We start from the raw sequence: 26819 nt of genomic DNA, 5'->3' as shown, positions 1-26819 counted from the left end.
ACAGTGTCTGTGTATCATCCTGCTCATCGCCACACACTGGGACACAGGACTGCTGCCCTGATTCAGGACCTTTCCACTTGTACCTTGCTGCTGCTGTAACTATGGAGTTCAAGGAAGGAAACTCTTTTCCTCTTTCAATACTAGGCCTATCTTCCCTCATTCTCAGTCTCTTTCCTGGTTTACTAAACCGGGGAGTGAAGGTCCTAGACTCCGAGGCTGTACTTGCATTTGACTTGGCACACTGTCAGAGTTGTCTAATCCCAATGAATTAAGAAATAGTCCCTCTTGACAAACAAACTCAAAAGGATGTTTTTCACTGAAAGGGAAGCATTATAATATATTCTTTGAAAACGTAAGAAGAAACTATAATATAAAGACATTGTCTTTTTTCAAGGACACTAGTCATTTTACTTTAGAAAAAAAAGCTTGTTAGTGGAAGTTTTACCAAAGAATACATAAATGATTTGAATTATTTTTTTCCTTAGTAAAAACTATAACCTACCTCATGGTTAAGTTTCTACAGATAATAACGATAAAAAAACAACTAGTGGTTTGAGTTTAGATGGCTATAGATTTTTAAAATATCAATTCAATTTTTCTCCCATGATAAGCAACTCAGGAGGAATTTAAAAACTAGTGATAAAGATTTCTGGTGCTGTTACCTTATGGACTATGAGACTGACACTTCTTATTCTTGTTCTGATAATACCTCCAGAATAAGGCTCCTGACCAGAGGTGCCAATATGGTCATGATTTCATTCATTGCCTTCACAGTGATGCTGACCATAAAGAAGAATGTTCATTACTAGCAATGCAGCTCAGTGAAGAGGAAAATCACAAGAGATATCTAATCCAGCTCTGCTGTCTACCAGTTGTGTGTCTTAAAAAACTCACCCTCTCTGAGCCTCAGTTCCGATTCCATAGGTTAAAACATTTGGAGGATTATTGTGAAGATTAAAAGAAATGAGTCAAGCATTATAAGTACTAAAATGGTGGGCATTCCTTTTTTCTACTTCAAGACATTATTTCATTCTAGGAAGAAAATTCTTCCCCATTTTCTTCTTTTCCAGCCTTATTGTGATCTAATTGAATATAATATGCAAGTTTAGGGTGTACAATGTGATGATTTATCACATGTATGTATTGCAAAATGATTACCACAGCAAGATTGGTTAACACACTCATCACCTTACATAGTTACTTTTGTGTATGTGTGTGTGTGTGTCTGTGTGGTGAGAATATTTAAGGTTTATCCTCTCAGCAACTTTTAAGTACTGTAAACAGTACTGTTAACTGTAGTCACCCTGCTGAATGTTAGATTCCCTGAACTCATTCATCTTATTACTGGAAGTTTGTACCCTTTGACCAACATCTCCCCATTTCTCCCACCCTACCCTCCACCCCTGGCAACCACCACTCTACTCTGTTTTTTGAGTTTAACATTTTAAGGTTCCACACGTGGCTTCCCAGGTGGTGCACTGGTAAAGAATCCACCTGCCAGTGCAGGAGATGCAAGAGATTCAGGTTTGATCCCTGGGTTGGGAAGATGCCCTGGGGAAGGGAATGGCAACCTACTCCAGGATTCTTGTCTGGAAAATTCCACAGAGGACATAGTGGGTTACAGCCCATGGGATGGCAAAGAATTGGACGTGACTGAGCATGAAGCTCAACATTCAGAAAACTAAGATCATGGCATCTGGTCCCATCACTTCATGGGAAATAGATGGGGAAACAGTGGAAACAGTGTCAGACTTTATTTTTTGGGGCTCCAAAATCACTGCAGATGGTGATTGCAGCTGTGAAATTAAAAGACGTTTACTTCTTGGAAGAAAAGTTATGACCAACCTAGATAGCATATTGAAAAGCAGAGACATTACTTTGCTAACAAAGGTCCGTCTAGTCAAGGCTATGGTTTTTCCAGTGGTCATGTATGGATGTGAGAGCTGGACTGTGAAGAAAGCTGAGCGCCCAAGAATTGATGCTTTTGAACTGTGGTGTTGGAGAAGACTCTTGAGAGTCCCTTGGACTGCAAAGAGATCCAACCAGTTCATTCTAAAGGAGATCAGTCCTGGGTGTTCTTTGGAAGGACTGATGCTAAAGCTGAAACACCAGTACTTTGGCCACCTAATGCGAACAGTTGACTTATTGGAAAAGACTCTGATGCTGGGAGGCATTCGGGGCAGGAAGAAAAGGGGACAACAGGGGATGAGATGGCTGGATGGCATCACCGACTCGATGGACGTGAGTTTGAGTGAACTCCAGGAGACGGTGTTGGACAGGGAAACCTGGCGTGCTGTGATTCATGGGGTTGCAGAGTTGGACATGACTGAGCGACTGAACTGAGCATGCACATAACCAAGATCATACAGTATTTGTCCTCCTTCTGACTTATTTCACCTCAAGGTTTATCCATGAAGTTGAAAATGGAAGGATTGCCTTCTCTGTTTATTGCTGAATAATATTCCATTGTGTATATATACCCCATCTTTATCCATTTATCCATCAGTGAATATGAAGGGTGTTTCTGTATCTTGGCTATTTGAAACATGCTGTAATGAACATGGAAGTACAGATATCCCTCTGAGACCACAAGTTCATTTTCTTCCCTTATTTTCAACACGAAACCTGACATATTGCCATCTCCCATCCTTAATCTCTTCTTAATTTTACCAGACCTGGGAACAACAGTTCTAGCCCCAGCTATTGTCATCAGATCTGATTTTGTATACTGTCAAGAGTTGTCTAATCTTGGTAAATTAGGAAATATCCTTTCTTGCCAAATAAGCTCTAAACCTCAAACAAACACATATCTTTATATCCCAAAGCAACTTTGGATGTCATAGCTTTTGCTGACTGCCAGCAAATCCCAGAGCCAACAGTGGTCTCCTCTGACCCCGTCATTCGATAGCTGAGATGCTCATTCCAACTCACCTGGCCTGGTTGGCGCTGCACTGGCCTCCAGGGCCCTGTTCTGTAGCAGAGCTCCCACAGCACTGGTTACAGTCAGTTCCTTTTTTGGACTCATTTGCGCTCTACCCTGGAGAGGGAGATGGAGGGAGAGGGAGACCAGCGGGGAGGTGGGGGGTTGGGGAGAAGGGAAGAGCTCTGTCAGCTCGGGAAGCATAAGGAGGTAATGTGGTCTCCCATGCACCAGCAGCAGGGTGGAGTCATGTCCAGGACCTCTGACCCTCAAGGGAGGGGGACCCACACACCCTGCACCTCAGTAACCTGGCTCCTGTCCTTCCTGCTGCGGCTCAAAACCGTGTCTGGGTTTTGGAGCTTTCGTTCCACAATCAAGCCCTTTGTGGGAGTGGTGATGTGTTAATCCTGTTCGATCGGTTGTGTGGAGACATAAGAAATCACTTACTGTCAATAAGGATAGTTATGGAGCATTTGGGCTTTTCATTACACTCGAAGATGATTTTGTTTTTAAATACGTGCACAGAGAAGAAAAACAGACACTGGCAGGCACCAAATGTTTTAAACGTGGAATTCCAACATCCCCGCGCCACTCCCCACCCTACTGAGTGGCGGTAGCCGAAGAGCTGTATTAACACGGAAGAAGGACCGAAAGGTTCCTTGGGAGTTCCTTTGTGCCCTCCCTTTTACCTTGCCACAGATCCCTCCACATTTCCATGGCAACTCCGGTACAAAGATAACCTGTTCCTCCAAGTGAGAATCCTCACTTGGGCAGGGCCTGCTGCGAGGTGATGGCATGCAGCTCATCCCCAGGCAAACAAAGAAAGCTATTTTCAGAGAACCCATCCTGGTCTCTTTTGGTTAAGGGTATAACACATTTTTAAAAGCTGATTATGTTTAAAATAGAAACACACTTCAGCTGTGCTGTTAACAGCCCTTCCAAACTGAGACAACACCTCCCTTTTTGTTCTCCCTCTGAATAAGCTCCACTATGAGGCAGGGCCCCAGAGTGGCGAAGCTGGCATGGGGGAAACAGCACTGCTGTTCAGATACACTCTACAGTGAGTTTACTCAGAAAGCAAGCAATTCAGAAAGCAAGCAATTTTTCTTCTGTGTTCCCAATCACCACTTTGCTCTGGAAGACAAGGAGAGGAACCAGGCCAAGTTGCTGGTTACGCTCGGGACAGCCAGCTGGCCTTCTTCAGGAATAAAAAGCACTTCCGTCCGCTGCTTCCCCCTCTGCTCCCCTTGGCCCCATGAACATTGACTCACTTCGTGGACTGCTTAGCAGTGTTCGAAGAAACAGAATGCACCCTTTACTGCTTTAGGAAGTCTAGGTAGAGTTGTACTTTTCCCCCCTACCAAAATTAAGCTGAATTCAGGTGGCCCAGATGGTAAAGAATCTGCCTGCAGCGTGGGAGACCCGGGTTCAATCCCTGAATTGAGAAGATCCCGTGGAGAAGGGAATGGCAACTCACTGCAGTATTCTTGTCTGGAGAATCCCATGGACAGAGGAGCCTGGTGGGCTACCGTCCATGGGGTTGCAAATAACTGGACACAACTGAGCGGCTAACATTTTCACTCTCATAAGTTCAAAGCAGTCATATTTCCCCCCAAACTGTGGTGCCTGCCCCACTCGAGAGGACTGTCAGAGAGGGGAAGGGGAGCCGGGGACAGTGTTGAGAGGGTAAAGGTAGGGGGGCCTGTGTGGTACTGCTGTTACTTGTGATCCCCCTAACAGCTCAGCCAGACACAGGCTAAAGTGAGTCTCAAAGAATTCAAGAACTTGTTGAAACTATCCTACAGATAGCATATTATAAAACTGAAGGTCAAACCCTGACTACTGATTGTAGAATCCAAGTTCTTCAGACTTCCCACGTTATTTCAGGTGTAAAGACTGAATCTCTGCAACTACAGTTATCATGGGCTCCTTGTCTGCCCCACCGAAATGACTGCCTCCCCACTGCTGCCTTCTGTCTTCTTTCATTTAGATGTGTGGTGTTATCTGCTCTGGAGCTAAAAGCCTCTTTGCCAACCCTGATACTCTTTCACTTTATATTCCAATCAGCTTCTCAGTTCCAACAATTATCTCTTAAATCCACACCCTCCACACAAACACCACCCCCGCACATCCCCACATTAGTCCTATGACTCTGGGCCCTCATTTTCTTTTCCGGTTGGCGTGGCTCTAACTGGTCTCTCACTAGTCCATCTTGAACACTAACCACCAGGGTGATCTTTCTGAGACACCAATTCCATGTCACTCAAGTCTTCATTATGCAACCAGTCTACATTGCATATAGAATGATGTGTGAGGCTAGTGATGGACAACGGGACAGAAAGGCTGAGTTTTGCAGAGAGAAGATGAAGCAGCAGAGGAGTAGGAAGAAGAGACAGAAGGAAAGATGGACAGGACTTCTGGGGTTCCTGGAGACTTTCAATCCTGCTTCCAGGCCCTCAGGTTTGTCGGCCTCAGATTTAAGGCATCTATCCACTTAATCCCTTTTCCTCCTCTCTGAGCCCACTTGGCTTAAACCCCTCCTGACTCTGATGCTCACCTGGCCTGTCCCAGCCCCTGTCACTTGCCCACAGGCTCTCTGTCCTTCAGCTCTACATGGGGGGCTCCTCAGGTCACGGGCTGGACATTTAGTGCATAATGTCCTTTCCAACTTCAAATTTAAACCAGTAAACTCATGTGATATTTTGGGTAAAGTATTTGCTCCTCCTTGAAGCTTTCCATGAATCCCAGTGGCCTCTGCCTCCACTGTGCTCCTGTACATGCCAACCACTACATCTTTCTACTGCACTGCTTCCAAGGGTGCCACCTCCTCTGAATCACAAATCCTTGATCAACCAGTACCTGACGCAGCAGCAGGTACAGCGTAGATATTCAGTAACTGTCTGAATATATGTGACCTCCACTGTATATGTGGAGGTCAGAATCCATAGTCTGTAGGGTGTGCTATTGTTAGCGAGGGTCCCATTCCTATGACACATTGGATATCATGGAAATCTTTCTAAACAATCTTCTACTGTTAAGTATTCAGACCCACTTAATCTTTTCTTTGGTATCTCTAACTGTCTTGAAGAGATCTCTAGTCTTTCCCATTCTATTGTTTTCCTCTGTTCCACTGCACTATTCACTTAAGAAGGCTTTCTTTTTTTTAATTAATTTATTTTAATTGGAGGCTAATTACTTTACAATATTGTAGTGGTTTTTGCCATACATTGACATGAATCAGCCATGGGTGTACATGTTTCCCCATCCTGAACCCCCCTCCCACCTTCCTCCCCATCCCATCCCTCAGGGTCATCCCAGTGCACCAGCCCTGAGCACCATGTCTCATGCATCGAACCTGGACTGGCGATCTATTTCACATATGATAATATACATGTTTCAATGCTATTCTCTCAGATCATCCCACCCTCGCCTTCTCCCACAGAGTCCAAAAGTCTGTTCTTAACATCTGTGTCTCTTTTACTGTCTCGCATACAGGGTTTTTGTTACCATCTTTCTAAATTCCCTACATATGCATGAATATACTGTATTGGTGTTTTTCTTTCTGACTTACTTCACTCTGTATAATAGGCTCCAGTTTTACCCACCTCATTAGAACTGATTCAGATGTATTCTTTTTAATGGCTGAGTAATATTCCATTGTATATATGTACCACAGCTTTCTTATCCACTCGTTTGCTGATGGACATCTAGATTGCTTCCATGTCCTGGCTATTGTAAACAGTGCTGCGATGAACATTGGGGTACACATGTCTCTTTCAATTCTGGTTTCCTCAGTGTGTATGCCCAGCAGTGAGATTGTTGGGTCGTATGGCAGCTCTATTTCCAGTTTTTTAAGGAATCTCCACACTGTTCTCCATAGTGGGTGTACTAGTCTGCATTCCCATCAACAGTGTAAGAGGGTTCCCTTTTCTCCACACCCTCTCCAGCATTTATTGTTTGTAAACTTTTTGATAACAGCCATTTAAGAAGGCTTTCTTATTTCTCCTTGCTATTCTTTAGCAGGAAATTAAAAGACACTTGCTCCTTGGAAGAAAAGCTATGACACATCTAGACAGTGTATTAAAAAGCAGAGATATCACTTTGCCAACAAAGATCTATATAGTCAAAGCTATGGCTTTTCCAGTAGTCATATACAGATGTGAGAGTTGGACCATAAAGAAGGCTGAGTGCCGAAGAATTGATGCTTTCAAATTGCGGTGCTGGAGAAGACTCTTGAGAGTCCCTTGGACAGCAAGGAGATCAAACCAGTCAATCCTAAAGGAAATCAACCCTAAATATTCATTGGAAGGACTGATGCTGAAGCTCCAATACTTTGGCCACCTGATATGAAGAGCTGACTTGTTGGAAAAGACCCTGATGCTGGGAAAGATTGAAGGTGGGAGAGGAAGGGGAAGGCAGAGGATGAGATGGTTGGATGACATCCCTGACTCAATGGACATGAGTTTGAGCAAACTCTGGGAGACAGTGAAAGGCAACGAAGCCTAGAGTGCTATAGTCCATGGAAGTTGCAAAGAGTCAGACATGATTTAGTGCCTGAACAATATAACAATCTCTTCTTGGTATCTAAGGCATGTTTATGAAACTAACAGTTTTCATAGTATACTGTAAGCTATGTCTCCAGTACCTTTGATGTGTATGGAGCTGTTTGCTGTTTCCAGTTGTTTTTATAAACATATTGTCTTCTTGCATTCAATCTTCCCCAGCATCAGGGTCTTTTGCAATTTATAATAGCTGTTTTACTTATTTACTTTACATTGATGATTCTGTGGCTTTGAATAGGCCGAAGACCCTTCTCCATAGAGCAAACACAAACCTGTAGAAGAGGCTCCTTGTGACAGTTTCCTCCACTTATGCCAGTTTCACTTCAGGTTCCAAATACTATTGAGGGTGGTTAAAGCTGATGATAATCACCAATGGTTAGAGTCTTACCATAACAGTATAGAAGCAACACTTAGATATCTAAGTCTTCAACCTAAGAACCTTCAGACCCTGTAGAGATTTTTTTCTACAACATCCAACAGTGCTGTTTAGCTGGAAAGTATTGCTCAAAAGTAGCCAAGTCCCATGAAGATGGGCTGTCCTGATCCTTACAGTTCTCAGGACAGGTGATTTAGGTTCCCTTGCAAATTCTACCTGCTTTCCCCAGGCAGACAAGGGCACAGGAGCCAACACCTGGGGTGAGAGACTTACCTGTGCTCTGGTTGCCAATCTGGCTGCTGTCTGGGCTGGATCAAAGACTCGGCGAGACTCTTGATCCTTGCAGAAATTAATATGTCGACTGGCTGCAGTTTCATTAAATCTCCTCTTACAGTATGGACACTGAATATAATCTGAAAGTAAAGATAATGAAAAGGCAACATTTCAAAAACAACTCTGGAAGGGAGGGACTATATAGAATATGAACTCTGCTCCAACGTGAAAGAGTGAGGTACCAAACTCTGGTTTGAGACAGCCTGTTCCAGACGGGAAGACATGCAAGGACTCGGATAAAGGACAAGGTGGAGGAAAATTTTTCTACCTATGTACTTATTTCAGTTACGAGTGTTCCCTTAAAATGTTTACATGCTATGCTTTTTTAGCAAATAGATTAATTATATTTGTGGTACTGATGAAATTTGGCATTGATGACTGAGAAAGTGAGAGTCGCTCAGTTGTGTCCAATTCTTTGGGACTCCATGGACTGGAATTCTCCAGGCCAGAATATTGGAGTGGGTAGCCTGTCCATTCTCCAGGTGATCCTCCCAACCCAGGGATCGAACCCAGGTCTCCCCCATTGCAGACGGATTCTTTACCAACTGAGTCAGCAGGAAAGCCCAAATGACTAGGGGAAGGGATTGGAATTTGAAGCCAACATCACTCTCCTTCAGCAGTAACTACATTTTCCTACTGAATTCCTAAGTGAAGAGACATTCATATGTTCAGAAAGGGGGTAAAGAAAAGGGAACAGGTGAGGGTTCCAAAAGACAAACAGGAAATAAGGGATGCTAGGACTCCAGCTTCCAGTGTCAGAACTTCTCTGGCAGCTGCTAGGGCCTGGAATCCTCTGAGGTTCTGGGCTGTACTCGATCGTCTCAGTCAGTCCAATCAGCAATTACTAGACAGTGGGAGGGGCTTCCCCGCTGACTCAGTGGTAAAGAATCTGCGTGCAATGTAGGAGACATGGGTTTGATTCTTGAAAACCTGGAGAAGGAAATGACAACCCACTCCAGTATTCTTGCCAGGATAATTGCATGGACAGAGGGGCCTGGCGGGCTACAGTCCATGGGGTTGCAGAGTCACACACAACTGAACGACTGAGCATGCGCACACCCAGTGGGAGAAAGGAGAAGTGTGAAAGATCCCCAGTCTTCTCAGATGAGGGAGATGATCACACGTTCTGAAGCCAACTGGTAGCCTCTTCCTTCTAAGGTGGGTGGTGGGGGTTGTGTTGTTTTGTTTTAGGCACCTTGAAGGGATGACAAAGTGGATATTCAAGAGGTAGGATAATAACTATCTCTCTTCCCTGGAAGGATATGAGATAGTACCATCTTAAGCTCTGCATAGAAGTTTGGTTTAGTGTATAGTCAAAACCCTTACATTTGTAAATAGATATTTAAAGTAGTGATATGTTCAAAGCTAAAGATTTTTTTGAAGGCATCTTTTTAAGCAGTTTGGAGAGTTTTCTTTTTCAATAGATCATTTCCTAAAATGAATACTCATAAAATGAAATAATTTGAATATATAAGAAATTGAAATAAAAGAAATAGTTAACACTTAACTTTTACTTCACACTTTGGCAGCTGTTGTTCAGTTGCTAAGTCATGTTCAACTTTTTGTGACCCCATGGACTGCAGCATGCCAGGCTTCCCTGTCCTTCACTGTCTCCTTGAGTATGTTCAAATTTATCTCCACTGAGTCAGTGATGCCATCCAACCATCTCATTCTCTGTTGCTCCTTTCTCCTCCTGCCCTCAATCTTTCCCAGCATTAGGGTCTTTTCCAGTGAGCTGGCTCTTTGCATTAGGTGACCAAACTATTGGAGATTTAGCTTCAGCATCAGTCCTTCCAGTGAATATTCAGGACTGGTTTCCTTTAGGATTGACTGGTTTGATCTCCTTGCTGTCCAAGGGACTTTCAAGAGTCTTCTCTAGCACCACAATTCAAACGCATCAGTTCTTTAGCACTCGCCTTCTTTATGGTCCAACTCTCACATCTGTATGTGAGTAATGGAAAAACCATAGCTTTGACTATACAGACCTTTGTTGGCAAAGTGATGTCTCTGCTTTTTAATACAGTATCAGGTTTGTCATAGCTTTTCTTCTAAGGAGTAAGTGTCTTTTAATTTCATGGCTGCATTCATCATCTGCAATGATTTTGGAGCCCAAGAAAATAAGATCTGTCATTGTTTCCACTTTTTCTCCATCTATTTGCCATGAAGTGATGGGACTGGATGTTATGATCTTAGTTTTTTGAATGTTGAGTTTTAAGCTAGCTCTTTTTTGAGGGGGGGGGTGGCTTTATTCCTCAGTGTATGTCATGTAAGGGTTAAGTCAGCTTTTTCATGCTCCTCCTTCACCCTTATTGAGAGGATCTTTGGTTCTTTACTTTCTGCCATTAGGGTGGTATCATCTGCATTATCTGAGGTTGTTGATATTTCTTTCAACAATCTTGATTCCAGCTTGTGATTTATCCAGGCTGGTATTTCATGCTCTGCACAGAAGTTAAATAAGCAGGGTGACAATATACAGCCTTGATGTACTCCTTTCCCAATCTGGAACCAGTCTGTTATTCTATGTCTGATTCTAAATGTTTCTTATTAACCTGCATACAGGTTTCTCAGGAGGCAGATAAGGTGGTCTGGTATTTCTATCTCTTGGAGAATTTTCCACAGTTTGTGTGATCCACACAGTCAAAGGCTTTAGCATAGTCAATGAAGCAGATGTTTTTCTGCATTTCCCTTGCTTTTTCTATGATCCAATGGATGTTGGCACTTTGATCTCTGGTTCCTCTGCTTTTTCTAAATTCAGTTTGTACATCTGGAATTTCTTGGTTCACATACTTTTGAAGCCTAGCTTGAAGGATTTTGAGCATTACCTTGCTAGCATGTGAAATGAATACGATTATACGGTAGTTTGAATATTCCTTGGCATTTTCTTTCTTTGGAATGAAAACTGACCTTTTCCCATCCTGTGGCCACTGTTGAGTTTTCCAAATTTGCTGGTATACTGAGGGCAGCACTTTAACAGCATTATCCCTTAGGATTTGAAATAGCTCAGCTGGAATTTCATCACCTCCATTAGCTTTGTTTATAGTAATGCTTCCTAAATCCCACTTGACTTCACACTCCAGGATGTCTGGCTCTAGGTGAGTGACCACATCATTGTGGTTATCCAGATCATTAAGACCTTTTTTGTACAGTTCTTCTGTGCATTCTTACCACCTCTTCTTAATCTCTTCTGCTTCCATTAGATCCTACCATTTCTGTCCTTTATTGGGCCTATCTTTGCATGAAATATTCCCTTATTGTTGTTCAGTCACTCCGTCATGTCTGACTGCAACCCCATGGATGGCAGCCCGCCAGGCTTCCCTGTCCATCACCATCTCCCTGAGTTTGCTAAAACTCATGTCCATTGAGTTGATGATGCCATCCAACCATCTCACCCTCTGCTGCCCTGTTCTCCTTTTGCCTTCAGTCTTTCCCAGCATCAGGGTCTTTTCCCAATGAGTTGGCTGTTCACATCAGGTGGACAAAGTACTGGAACTTCAGCTTCAGCCTGACTCCTTCCAGTGAATATTCAGGGTTGATTTCCTTTGGAATTGACTGGTTTGAACTGCTTGCTTTCCAGTAGTAGTAGTGTTAGTCACTCAGTCACGTCTGACTTTTTTTGACCCCACGGACTGTATAGCTCGCCACCATTCCCTTCTCCAAGGGATCTTCCTGACCCAGGGATCGAACCTGGGTCTCCTGCATGGCAGGCAGATTCTTTATCGTCTGAGTTACAGAGCTTTCACTTTCAAAAGTCTTCTCCAGCACCACAGTTCGAAGGCATCAATTCTTTGGCACTCAGCCTTTTTTATGGTCCACTCTCACATCCATACACGACTACTAGAAAAACCATAGCTTTGACTATATGGACCTTTCATTATTAATTCCATACTTACTCCAAGTAACTTCAGGATACAATGTCTCTGTAATCATGGGCTAAGCATTCTAACACAGAAACAAAAATTTTCCCATGGTGACAAATTTCTTGAGCAAAATAAAAGAAGACAGCATTGGGAAATGGTGAAGGCTCTACAGCCTGTCTGACTGGTTTTGAGCCCCAGCTCTTCACCTGTTACGTGTGTACACTTGGGCACGTTACTTAACCTCTTTAAGCTTCAATTTCCCCAGCACCTACATATCACCTATTTCATTGAGGTGTTGTGAAAGTTACCTATGATAATCCACAGCGGGGCGTGGCACAGTGGGCGAGTGGAACACGCTCTTACTATAAGGAAACAGGCCCAGCCGGCTTGTGTTCCAACTATCAAACAAGGGAGAAACTGCTTATGAAAAGTAAAATAGAAAGTGCCATTAGCATGCAGAACTCATTTACGGTAGTGTAGAAAACCATCTAGGACTGAGTTCATGGTTCAGTGGTTATCTCTTTAGTTTTACCAACTGCAAAGTTACAATTTATATGGTTTATATCATAGATACTGCTACCATAAGTGAGACAGTTTGGTCAAAGGCAATGATTACGGCAGTGACCATGTTGCTTCCTTAATCTGACTTGTCATTCCATTCATTGCACCTTTCTAGGGATTTGGCACTCACTATATCCCTCTGCGGAGACAACCAAACTGAAGTGTATTTTCCTGCTGACAAAAATCTCAGAGATGGCTAGAGGACTAGGAATACAATTACCACTTTGTGGAATAAGCTCCGAAAGGAGGAAGCTCTAGGTCCTCCAGGAGACCACAGGAGGAACCTGAAGCCCAGCCTTAAGAGGGCAAAGGAAGGGACTTCTCTGGTGGTCCAGCGGCTAAGAATCCGTGCTCCCAATGCAGTGGGCCCGGGCTCAAGCCCTGGTCAGAGACCTAGATCCCACATGCCACAACTAAGACCCAGCAACCCAGCACAGCCAAATAAATTTTAAAAAATTAAAACAAAAAAAAAAAAGCGAGCAGAGGAAGAGAAGATCAAACACACTGAGAATGGAAGAGGTTTTTTTCCTGCAACAATAGTTTGAACACAGCATGACTGAGCTACACATTCTACCCTCATCTCAATCCAGTCTCCTCTTCGTCTGCCAATAATGTCATAAAATCATGATGTGCTATTTCAACAGATAATGATTTTTAAAGTCTTACTCCAGATCTCATGAAAGATTAAAGTGGAAAATTAAGCATCATTTAAAAATGCAGGTATTTTGTTGAATACCCATGTATCAACATGTAGCCCTGTCAAACGGTGAGCAAATATCCCAGGACTCACTGAAAATCCCAATTGTAAATATTCTTTATCACTGCCCCATAAGCTGTCACATAATATTGGAAAGTTGAATGACTGCAAACTCACTTAAGTCATAAGAACTAGAATATATGCATGTCAAAAAACTGGGCTACAAAATAGGGAATCATGCTGGGGAAAAAAAAAGGAAATTACTTCCAAACTCATATACACTAGACCATATGATTAATAACTCTAGTTATGTCTGTATAAATTTTCTAAGTATTTAAGCTGGAGGATATATAGGCTAATATAAAATCCCTGTGCAATCAAAATAATTGGATCATAATGAAAATGTGCTATTGGAGGTAATCATTTTGCTTGGTGCATAAAATTATAATAAGGGCATGGGGAAGAATTTAATTATAAAACTATATTTTAGCATAAAAATTTAAAGGGCAGGAAAATAAACTGTACACTTGATGAGGCCTTACAAAGGGAATTATTTATTTTAAAGAAACAATAATCCCCACATTTTAAATCCAACGTGGAAATTAGAGAGAAATTCACACAGTGGGACATCTGACATGATTTCACTATTCAACTACAGAACTAGAAGTAGCCATCAACCCTGCAGCTTCTGCTATAAAATGAAGCAGTTCTCATAAAAGATGCTTTTATTATACAAAGCTTGTTGCCAAAGTCTTATCAAAATTACAGCCATAGATCTTTCTATGGAACATCTTAAGACAACAGACTATTCCAAGTCATATTTTTCTTTAGCACGTAGCAAAAGTGTAGCAGTTATTAAGAGTATTTTCTGGTATTGAGGTTCTGATGATTTTTTGGATGGTTTTTATAGTATTACACTGTGACTTTACTTCTAATTTAATTATTTATTTATTTTTTGCTGTGCTGTGTGGCTTGCACAATCTTAGTACTCCAATCAGGGAACGAACCCCTGGTAGCAAAATTGTGGAGTTCTAACCAGTGGACTGCCAAGGGAATTTTCTTTTTTCTTTACTTTTAAAAATAAACTTTGAGGAATAATTTACATACAATAAAATGCACCTATTTGAGTTCTGACAAATACATTCAATTGTGTAACCAACCCAATTAAAATATGGAACAAGTCTATTACTTCCAAAAGTCCCCTCATGCCCCTGTTTCAGTCAATATTCTCCCAAACACAGACTCCTATTTTCCTATTACTAAAGATGAGTGTTACCCCTTGTATATCTTACTATAACAGAGCATCCACGGTGCTACGTGTATAGTTACACTTTCTTCTTACTGTTCAGTTGTATTCCATTTTGTAGATATTCCACAATTTGCTTATCCATCTACTTGCTGATGGTCATTTTCTGTTGCTCCTAGTTTATGCTATTTAAAGGAAGCTGCTATGACCATTAATGTGTAAGTCTGTTTCAAGGACATGTTTTCCATTTTTTGCATAGTTAGGAATGGAATTGCTGTATAGGTAACTGTATGTTTAACTTAAGAAAATACCAGTGCAAAGTGACTATACTATTTTAGACTCCCAGTAGCAGCATATGAGAGTTCCAGCTGTTCTATATCTTAGCCCTAACTTGTATTGTCAGTCTTCAACTTTAGCCATTCAAGTGGGTGTATACTGGTATCTGATTGTGGTTTTAATTTACATGTCCCTGTTAAAAATGATGTTGAGTATCTTTTCATGTGCTTATTCATCATTATTTTGTGACATTCTGTTCAAATACATCTCTTGCCTTTTCCTTATTGGGTTGTTGTCTTATTACTAAGTCATAAAACTTCTTTAAATATTCCTGATATTTGACCTCCCTCAGACACATGTGTTATAAATATTTCCTCTTGCCCTATACCTCACCTTTGCATTCTCCTAATGGTGTCTCTCACAACTGAAGTTTTTAATGTTGGCAAAGCGCAGTTTATAAATTTCCTTTAAAAAAAATTGTTACCGTATCTTGTATCCAGCTTAAAAAATCTTCGTTGACTCTTAGATCAAAGTTGTTTGTTATTTCTAGAAATCTTAGAGTTACAGCACTTATGTTAGGTCAATGATTCATTTTGAATTTTTGTGTACATATATGAAGGAGATCAGCCCTGGGATTTCTTTGCAAGGAATGATGCTAAAGCTGAAACTCCGGTACTTTGGCCACCTCATGCGAAGAGTTGACTCATTGGAAAAGACTCTGATGCTGGGAGGGATTGGGGGCAGGAGGAGAAGGGGACGACAGAGGATGAGATGGCCGGATGGCATCACGGACTTGATGGACGTGAGTCTGAGTGAACTCCGGGAGTTGGTGATGGACAGGGAGGCCTGGCGTGCTGTGATTCATGGGGTCGCAAAGAGTCAGACACGACTGAGCGACTGAACTGAAGGATCAAAATTCATTTTTGCCATTTTGATATCCAGTTGTCTCAGCATGAATTGTTAGTAAGACTCTTTTCCCACTCTGAACTACTTTTGTTAAAAGTCAATTAACAAATTGATTGGAGGGAGGTCTACATTTAGATTCTCTTTTCTGTTCAGTTGATATTCTAATACCAAGTTGTCATGATTACTGTAGTATTATTTTAAGTCTTGACATCAGATAGGTAAGTCCTCGATTTTATTCTTTTTTCAAAACTATCCTGGCTTTGAATTTCTGTGTAATTTTAATATCAGCTGGTCAATTCCCATTGGCAAGAAAACTCACAGGGATCTTCATTGGAATTACATTTTGTCCACAGATCAATCTGGGGATAACTGACTTCGTAACACAATACATGAGTCTTCCAAACCACGAAAATGGTAAATATCTCTATTTATTTTGGTCCTCTGGTTTTCATTTTACAAGTCTTACACATATTTTGTTAAATATATACATAAATATTTCATGTTTTTTACATGACTGTAATGTCATTTTTCATATTTTTTTCAACTGTTTATGCCTAGTATCTGGAGAAGGAAATGGCAACCCACTCCAGTGTTCTTGCCTGGAGAATTCCATGGACGGAGGAGCCTGGTGGTCTGTGGTCCATGGGGTTGCAAAGAGTTGGACACGACTGAGCAACTAACCCACCCATGCCTGCTGCTGCTGCTAAGTCACTTCAGTTGTGTCTGACTCTGTGTGACCTCATAGACGGCAGCCCACCAGGCTCCCCTGTCCCTGGGATTCTCAAGGCAAGAACACTGGAGTGGGTTGCCATCTCCTTCTCCAATGCCTAGTATACAGAAATACAACTCACCTGTGTATACTGACTTTATATCCTGAAAGCCTGTTAAATTAACTTGTAATTTCAGTAGCACATTTACTCCTTCATGATCATGCTGTCTGTAAATAAGGAGAGTTTTACTTCTTCCTCTCCAACCTTTAAATTTATGCGTGTGTGTATAAAATATGTAATTTTTTTCTTATTACATTGGGTACTATGTCTAGGATAGTGCTGAACAGACGTGGTCAGAAAGGATATACTTGCTTCTGCTCTGAACTCAGTGGGAAAGTGTTCAGCTTTTCAACTTTAAGTTGATGTTAGCTATAGATTTTTCAGAGATGTCCTTTATTAAGGAAGTTCCCTTCTATTTCTACCTTTCTAAGAGCTTTTTTCTTTTTAAAACATGTATAGGCATTGTTTTTTGTACAGGCTTTTCCTGTATCTACTGAGATGATCATACACTTGAAAAAAATATTTTGTTAATATGATGAATTACATTTACTATTTTCTTCCTTATACTTAATTTAAGTGTAATTTGTTCTTCTTTTTCTAACTTTTTAAAGAGGAAGTTTAAGGCAATTGACTTAAACCTTTTTCCCCTTTTCTAATGCAAGCATTTAAAGCTATAAACTTTCCTTTAAGCACTGCTTTAGCTGAATCCCACAAATTTTGGTATGTTTTCATTACCATTCAGTTCAAAATATTTTCTAATTTTTCTTGTAATTTCTTCTTAGATACATGGGGTATTTAGAAATTATTTATTAATTTCCAAATATTCAAGAATTTTCTTGATATATTTTCATCATTAATTTCTAATTTAATTCTACTATACTCAAATAACATAGTCTGTATGATTTCAATCCTTTCAGATTTATTGAGATCTACTTTGTGGTCCTGCACAGGGTCTGTCTTGGTTGAATGTTCCATGTGTCAGTTCAGTTCAGTTGCTCAGTCGTGTCCGACTCTTTGCGACCCCATGAATCACAGTATGCCAGGCCTCCCTGTCCATCACCAACTCCCGGAGTTCACTCAGACTCACGTCCATCGAATTAGTGATGCCATCCAGCCATCTCATCCTCTGTCATCCCCTTCTCCTCCTGCCCCCAATCCCTCCCAGCATCAGAGTCTTTTCCAGTGAGTCAACTCTTTGCATGAGGTGGCCAAAGTACTGGAGTTTCATGTGTACTTGATAACAATTATATTCTGCTGTCACTGTGTATCACATTATAGCTACACATGTCAATTAGATCAAAATGATACAAGCTCAGGAGCAGCTGTCCCTCAGGGAAGGTGTAGCCTCTCTAGACCTACCTGGCTCACCTCCCCATCTTGTTACCTCCTGGCTTGCTTATTTGTGTCTTTAAAGTGTTTATTGTGGAAAGCGTACAATTGGACTCTGCTTTAGTATTCAGTTTGACAATCTCTGCATTTTATCTTATGTGTTCAGGTAATTTTTATAGGCAACTATCTTCAATAACCTCAGATATGCAGATGACACCACCCTTATGGCAGAAAGTGAAGAGGAACTAAAAAGCCTCTTGATGAAAGTGAAAGAGGAGAGTGAAAAAGTTGGCTTAAAGCTCAACATTCAGAAAACAAAGATCATGGCATCTGGTCCCATCACTTCATGGGAAATAGATGGGGAAACAGTGGAAACAGTGTCAGACTTCATTTTTTTGGGCTCCAAAATCACTGCAGATGGTGACTGAAGCCATGAAATTAAAAGATGCTTACTCCTTGGAAGGAAAGTTATGACCAACCTAGATAGCATATTCAAAAGCAGAGACATTACTTTGCTAACAAAGGTCCGTCTAGTCAAGGCTATGGTTTTTCCAGTGGTCATATATGGATATGAGAGTTGGACTGTGAAGAAAGCTGAGCACCGAGGAATTGATGCTTTTGAACTGTGGTGTTGGAGAAGACTCTTGAGAGTCCCTTGGACTGCAAGGAGATCCAACCAGTCCATTCTAAAGGAGATCAGTCCTGGGTGTTCTTTGGAAGGACTGATGCCAAAGCTGAAACTCCAATACTTTGGCCACCTCATGTGAAGAGTTGACTCATTGGGACAGGAGAAGAAGGGGATGACAGGGGATGAGATGGCTGGATGGCATCACCAACTCGATGGACGTGGGTTTGAGTGAACTCCGGGAGTTGGTGATGGACAGGGAGGCACAACCACAATTCATGTGGTTGCAAAGAGTCGGACACAACTGAGCGACTGAACTGAACTGAAGTGAATCATGCCTCTAGTCCTAATCTCCAATTTACAAAGACAGGAGGTGTAGAACAAGTTAAATGTTGATATGGCTTAACTGAAAGCCGCTCAGTCGTGTCCAACTCTTTGCGAGCCCATGGACTGCACAGTCCATGAAATTCTTCAGGCCAGAATACTGGAATGGGTAGCTGTTCCCTTCTCCAGAGGATCTTCCCAACCCAGGGATCAAACCCAGGTCTCCTGCATTGCAGGTGGATTCTTTACCAGAGAAGCCCAGCAGCAGACAAATCCAGTACATGAAACGTTCTATAAAATAACTGGGCTGGCAGGGGTGTTGTGCAGGATTAAAAGAGACTAAAGAGACAACAAAAGACAATGCACAGATCTTGACTGAATCCTGGATTGTGGCTGAGTGGTGAGGAGAGAGCTTCAAAGGACATTCTTAACATAACTGGGAAAATATGATGTATTAATACTTAGTGCAATAATAGCATTGTAGTTACAGAGGAAATGTACTTAAGAAATGCATGCTGAAATAGTTATAAAGTGTTATGATGTTTGAAGCTTACTTTTAAATCTTTCTGCCCCCCTCACAGAAAAAAAGGGAAAGAGACTGAAAATATGACAATGTCAAAATTGTCAAATTTAATGGAAGGTATATGAGTGATCATTGTATTAATTCCATCCACTTTTCTGTAATTTGAAAATGTTCAAAATAAAAAGCTTAGTGTAAAAACACTGTGGGCCACTAAACTGTACAATTTAAAATGGTGATTTTTATATTATGGAATTTGATCTCAAAAAAATAAAGAGCTGTGGGTATTTGATACTATGGAGTTATTACAGAACTGCTTAAACTGCTCTGCCTAGCTCCGTTATCATCAACCTGGACATGAACAGCATCCCCCGTAGTTCTGTAGTGCCATAACTTTGGGTACGGTGGTGATCTCATGTTAAAGTTAGGAGCAAACACAGAATCTTTATACAGAGGTGAAAAAATAGGATAAGATAATTTTTACGGTAAAATTACTTTTATATAATTTACTTGCTAATGTTTAAAATTTTAGAGTATACAGGAGGAAGCAAGGCATAATGACTAGGCCGAAAAATCAAGCATAGCCTCAACTGGCTAAGAGTAAAATGTCAAAAGCAAACCAAACTGTCCACACACCTGGGTTGACGGTCGGAGCAGGTGGAGGTGGGAGAGGCCGGCCTTCTTTAATGGCTAGTGTACACTGCTTTGCTGACTGCATCGCATTAATGAAGTCTTCATGATGTTGTCTCCAGTTAGATTTTCTCACGGGTTGTGGCTATAAAAAGAAATTAAACCAACATATACTAATCTAGGCTATATAGCTCACTGTTATAATCTTTTTTTTTAAGCTGGGATTTGAATTTACAAGAAACACAACTGTGAAATTTGGAGAAAAAAGAGAAATTTGCTTTCTAAAAACACTAAAAGAGGTTTGGAAAACACAGTAATAAAATTTTCAAGTCACAGTAGTGAGGGAAAATACAAAACAACAATCACAAAAAACAAAGAAATTACAAAACTTTAAAGGAAGACTTAAATGTAACCTTAAAAGTGACTGTCTTCCAAGTTAATTGCTGGATTTAATGCTACTCTAATGAAAATATAAACGAGATTTGTTTTCTGCCACATCTGGAAAGTATCTGAAATACATTTGGAAATCTAAGTGAGCATGATTAAAAAGAAAACAGTAAAGGTGGATTATACTTACATGACATTACATTGCCCTATCAAGCAAAAATGAAAGCAGAGAGCCAGAATGAGGCTTTCATGTACTGAAGGACATAATCAAGAACAGCAAGGAAGATATCGATAGTACCTTGGACTGAGGCTCCTTCCCCACAGTGGGAATGTCAGTGCCCTGCAATCTTTGTTTTAAGGAATTGAAAGGTTTACGTTTTTTGTTGAAGAGTTTTCTACAAATTGGTCCGTGTCTTTCCTAGAAAAGAAGGAGTGGGGATTAAAATTTTTAACATGTACAATCACAGAGTTCGTAATGGCTCAGTGTACTCAAGCAGCCCCCACTGCAGGGACTGGGTTGCACCTTCAGAGCCAAGTTCATTCTCTAACTCTCAAATCACAGCAGAGCAAATCCATCTGGCTCTCTTCACCCATGTTACACATAACTAGATATTGTGTTTGGGCAAGGTCAACAAAAGGCCTCTACAGCTAAAGAAACTGACTTAAAATTTAGTCTTACATATTTAACTTTACCACTTGGGCTCAGTAAATAGTTCCAAGCATTAAACAATATTGAAAAGACTCACTTTCTAGTTTAAATTGTAATAAATTATCTCTGATATTCGGCTAGGTACTCACTGAAGCCAAGGAAATTTTCTTAACTTCTTCTATTCTGTTTTCTGCCTTCACTGTTTCTAAATTCCAAAAGCAAGTCATCCAGGAATTGAGTCCCAACAACCTTGTTTTTCCATCCTTTTGAAGTAATTCTCTGCATACAAAAGTATGCAAAGTAAGGGGAAACTTAGCTTCTTATACAAGTGGAAACTTTTCAGAAAAACTCTTACCACTCAACATTTCAAAATTGAATTTAACTGGGTTGCTTTTCTACATACAGCAAATCAAACCACTTAACTCCTGAAAAAAATGAGTGGAGAGGTTTCAAAGAAATATTTGAGAACATCTGCAAGAAACAACTGGGACAACCATACGACAAATGAAAAATAGATCAATTCCATGTAAGTTATGAAGACATTTTCCCTTAGTGTGTCCAAACATTTTTCATGAAGTCATTTATTTTAGAGCAAACCTAAGCTTATAATATTAAACTTTAAAATATAGAATACACAGAAGAACTGTACAAAAAAGATCTTCATGACCCAGATAATCACGATGTGATCACTCACCTAGAGCCAGGCACCCTGGAATGTGAAGTCAAATGGGCCTTAGAAAGCATCACTATGAACAAAGCTAGTGGAGGTGATGGAATTCCAGTTGAGCTGTTTCAAATCCTGAAAGATGATGCTGTGAAAGTGCTGCACTCAATATGTCAGCAAATTTGCAAAACTCAGCAGTGGCCACAGGACTGGAAAAGGTCAGTTTTCATTCCAATCCCAAAGAAAGGCAATGCCAAAGAATGCTCAAACTACCGCACAATTGCACTCATCTCACATGCTAGTAAAGTAATGCTCAAAATTCTCCAAGCCAGGCTTCAGCAGTATGTGAACCGTGAACTTCCAGATGTTCAAGCTGGTTTTAGAAAAGGCAGAGGAACCAGAGATCAAATTGCCAACATCCGCTGGATCATGGAAAAAGCAAGAGAGTTCCAGAAAAACATCTATTTCTGCTTTATTGACTATGCCAAAGCCTTTGATTGTGTGGATCACAAGAAACTGTGGAAAATTCTGAGAGAGATGGGAATACCAGACCACCTGACCTACCTCTTGAGGAACCTATATGCAGGTCAGGAAGCAACAGTTAGAACTGGACATGGACAACAGACTGGTTCCAAATAGGAAAAGGAGTGCGTCAAGGCTGTATACTGTCACCCTGCTTATTTAACTTCTTTTTTTTTTTTTTTTTTGCTTATTTAACTTCTATGCAGAGTACATCATGAGAAACGCTGGACTGGAAGAAGCACAAGCTGGAATCAAGATTGCCGGGAGAAATATCAGTAACCTCAGATATGCAGATGACACCACCCTTATGGCAGAAAGTGAAGAGGAGCTAAAAAGCCTCTTGATGAAAGTGAAAAAGTTGGCTTAAAAGCTCAACATTCAGAAAACAAAGATCATGGCATCTGGTCCCATCACTTCATGGGAAATAGATGGGTAAACAGTGGAAACAGCGTCAGACTTTATTTTGGGGGGGCTCCAAAATCACTGCAGATGGTGATTGCAGCCATGAAATTAAAAGATGCTTACTCCTTGGAAGGAAAGTTATGACCAACCTAGATAGCATATTCAAAAGCAGAGACATTACTTTGCCAACAAAGGTCCGTCTAGTCGAGGCTGTTGTTTTCCCAGTGGTCATGTATGGATGTGAGAGTTGGACTGTGAAGAAAGCTGAGGGCCCAAGAATTGATGCTTTTGAACTGTGGTGTTGGAGAAGACTCTTGAGAGTCCCTTGGACTGCAAGGAGATCCAACCAGTCCATTCTAAAGGAGATCAGTCCTGGGTGTTCTTTGGAAGGACTGATGCCAAAGCTGAAACTCCAATACTTTGGCCACCTCATGTGGAGTTGACTCATTGGAAAAGACCCTGATGCTGGGAGGGATTGGGGACAGGAGAAGAAGGGGATGACAGGGGATGAGATGGCTGGATGGCATCACCAACTCGATGGATGCAAGTTTGAGTGAATTCCAGGAGTTTGTGATGGACAAGGAGGCCTGGCATGCTGCAATTCATGGGGTCACAAAGAGTCAGGCACGGCTGAGCGACTGAACTGAACTGAATTGATTACAATACTTACAAGACCATCGGCAGAGAAAACAACTCCAGCCAGTAGACCTGTAAAAACTCAGCATTTCTGGTACAAAAACCAGGGAAGCAGCACATAGAGCTTTGCCTGTGTTGTTTGTAGTTGTGATTTAGTCACTAAGCCATGTCTGACTCTTTTGCAACCCCATGGACAGTAGTCCGCCAAGCTCCTCTGTCCATGGGATTTCCCAGACAAGAATACTACCTGTGTACTATCTTTATAAAGTTACTGTACCACTAAAGGATTATGCCAATCTTTGCCTTCCACTCTAAGCGCTCTTCATTCATGGTCATGGAACTCATAGCAGCTATTACTTAGTTACTTTGTCCAGACCCAAAAAATACAGGATCCATGAAAATCACTGCACCTGGTGATGAACAAGCCATACCATTTTAAAACTGAAGGGGAGAAGAGAAAGAGCAGATCACTTGATCAAATGTTCTTTGTAGCCTAGAAATAGGTCAATGAAGTAAAACTCAAGAGGACTCAAGAATACTTAGCATTTAGTCATCTCTTTTCAAAGTTACCTCCCTAGGTCTCAAATCCAGTCTCATGGGGTGCAGTCTTGGGTTAGCAAAGGCAGCTCCCTAGGGGATTATTGGGCCACAATAGGCCCTGTGAGTTCCCCTTCTAGATCCAGGAAACTCTAGCTGCAGTTAACTAGAACAGATATTCTATTTTTAAATTCCCCAGAGAAATAAAACCTACAACCTCATTTGGTAGTCTTTCACCCCAAATGTAGTCAGGATTATACTCCAAATTCTTTAAGTTTGAAAACAAGTCTCTTTGATCTAAATGTCCCAGCTAATAGTTCATTATCTACTTAGTTGTGTTTTTTTTTTTTTTTTTTAATAAATTTTCTTGGGAACTCCTTCATAATATGGGACGTTTGTTTCCCTAATTTTGAAATAAATCAAGCCTTTATTCAACTTTATGGGCATCAATCAGGGGACTTGACATGCAGTTAGCTTAAATCTAATTAACAATTAGGTCCTGGAAGAGGACTAACACCCATTTTGTTCAAATTACATAAAATCCCTGAAACTGGAGAGTTCTGTCTTTATACGTGGCAAAGCAGGAAACAGAGGGAGGTTAAAGGACTTGTCAGAATTAGTGACAAATTTGAGGCTAAAAGCCAAGTTTCCAGATGCTCCAAGTTCAATGTTCATTCCTCTTGACTAGCTAATTTCCCTGGTGCTTTGGCCTTAAAATTTGAATTTTTGATGCTTATAGAAAAGGTGAAAGAGCCAAAACCTCTCAAGAGACGATCAGCTGTGCCAAGACACTTTTATCTGGCTTCCTTTCAGTAAGAGAACCAGATTTAAAAAGCTCTCTTTCGAAGGGGGCAGCATCAACCTACCTAAGTGTCCTCGGGGCCTGCCAGCCATAGGTTATGTACTTTTCTCTCCTTGCTTTCCCTCCACATCTGTCTTTAATCTTTGCCACTGCGGCCTCCTCACTAACTTGACAGTTCATTTAACTCCAATGAAACACATCTACAAAATGTCTTTATGTTTACCAGAACATCTGCTGCAAAGCGTCTTCCACAGACTTCACAGGGAAATAATTCCTGATTGCCATCTGTATAGGATCCAAAGCACATTATGTTAGTTTCGTGGAATTGCCTGCCCAAGAAGAAATGACTAAGGGGAGGAGACCTCAATAGCTTGATATCCTCACTCTCCCCCATCACCCAGTGACTTCCTTCTCTTAGGAAGATCCTTTGTAAAACTCACCCATGTTTTCCTAACATAGACTTCTCACTTCACTAAACAGATAAGTTCCATATGCTCAGGCAACCAGAGTACAATTATTTAATATATCATTAAACTAATGTCTAAAGAAAGCTATCCGGCACTAAGTACAAAGCTGATTTGTTGTTGTTTAGTGCTAGGTCACGTCCGACTCTTTTGTGACCCCATGGACTGCAGCCCGCCAGGCTCCTCTGTCCATAGAATTTCCCAGGGAAGAATACTGGAGTGGGTTGCCATTTCTTTCTTCAGGGGATTGAACGCATGCCTCCCTGCTTGGCAAGCGGATTCTTTACCACTGAGCCACCAAAGAACCCACCTGCCAGTGTAGAGGTGGGTTCGATCCCTGAGTTGGGAAGATCCCCTGGAGGAGGAAATGGCAACCCACTCCAGTATTCTTGCCTGGGAAATCCCATGGACAGAGAAGCCTGGCAGGCTACAGTCCACGGGGTCACAAAAGAGTCAGACATGACTACGTGACTAAACAACAAACAAAGCTGATACTCTAGTATTAAGTCACAAATAATCCAATGGTAACATCTTTAAGATTGCTACTAGAATGTAAGATCATGTGTGTGCTAAATGAAGGCATGCCAATTTATCATGGACTGTATGAAATGGGTTGCCTAGTCACTGAATTTAAGGTAAACTTTCCTGAGAAGCTGAAACTTCAAAACTTTGGCCACCTGATGCAAAGAACTGACTCATTGGAAAAGACCCTGATGCTGGGAAAGATTGAAGGCAGGAGGAGAAGGGGACGACAGAGGATGAGATGGTTGGATGGCATCACTGACTCAATGGACATAGGTTTGAGCAAGCTCTGGGAGTTGCTGATGGACAGGGAAGCCTGGTGTGCTGCAGTCCATGGGGTCGCAAAGAGTCAGACAAGACTGAGAGACTGAACTTTTTCCTGAGAATGGCTTTCTCAACAAATCTCTTTGCTAGGAAACTACCTGAGAGAAAGGAAGTAGGAGGATGAAATGGACCAAATAGAACCAGTGGGCTTTGCTCCAAACTAGGAAAGACAAAGCCATTACAATGAAGAAGCAGGTGAGAATGATGAACATCACCCCAAGTGTGGTGCTTCTGTGTCTGATCTCTTCACGGGGCCTGTGAAGAAGACTCACTGAAAACATTTAATATGTAGTAGAGAATAAGTGAAGAACTACAGTAATAATATACTCACTACTTGCTATTATTTTTCTAAAAAATATTCAATTGTTATAGTGTTTTCAAAATTAAATGAAGAATAAACTCAAAATATCTAAAAAAAAAAAAAAAAAAAAAAGGAAAGAAAAATACAAAACTCTGCCCACTCTGTCCCAATGTCTCAAAGTGCCTGACCCACAATAAGGTTCTCAATAATTACTTCTTGGATGTATGGGTTAAATGAGAATTGAGTTTCTACCATAGGACCAATTATTCATTCAATAAATAAACACCTGTTATATGCAACTCTGTGGGGATATTGAGAAAAACTATACATGGGTCCAGCATAGAAAAGGAGAGAAGGTATGCCCATAAATTACTTTAAATGAAGTTGGAAAAGCAAACCATTGTGGAAAAAAGTTTTGTTTCATATTACTGCCTTTCAGTTCATCTGGAGTTGAGAATAAAGATTTAAAAAGTAGGGACTTCCCTGGTGGCCCAGCAGTTAAGACTCTGTGCTCCCAATGCAGGGGGCTCAGGTTCCATCCCAGGTCAAGGAACTAAGATCAATTTAAAAAAAGGTCCTGCATGCCTCAATTAAGACCCGGTGAAGCCAAATTAATAAATTCATATAACATAAATATGTAAAATATAAAGATCATAAAAAAGCAGTTTGATTGTGGG

The 26819-nt window shown here is 41.1% G+C and overlaps 1 protein-coding gene across 1 annotated transcript in view; it reads right to left on the bottom strand.

Annotated features, from left to right (window-relative positions):
- The window catches only part of ZC2HC1B (zinc finger C2HC-type containing 1B), a 39774-nt gene extending 14643 nt beyond the window's left edge, over nt 1-25131 (bottom strand). The window contains exons 1-5 of the mRNA XM_018053297.1: nt 24755-25131; nt 20618-20737; nt 19939-20077; nt 8132-8271; nt 2932-3037 (exon numbers count right to left, since the gene is read on the bottom strand). Of these exons, the coding sequence (XP_017908786.1) occupies nt 2932-3037; nt 8132-8271; nt 19939-20077; nt 20618-20737; nt 24755-24925 (676 nt within the window). The 5' untranslated portion in view covers nt 24926-25131. The remainder of the gene's footprint in view (nt 1-2931; nt 3038-8131; nt 8272-19938; nt 20078-20617; nt 20738-24754) is intronic.

Source organism: Capra hircus, chromosome 9, assembly GCF_001704415.2.
Source record: "Capra hircus breed San Clemente chromosome 9, ASM170441v1, whole genome shotgun sequence".
Classification (NCBI taxonomy): domain Eukaryota; kingdom Metazoa; phylum Chordata; class Mammalia; order Artiodactyla; family Bovidae; genus Capra; species Capra hircus.
The sequence above is the reverse complement of the archived record's forward strand: the minus strand, read 5'-3'. Positions and strand labels throughout refer to the sequence as shown.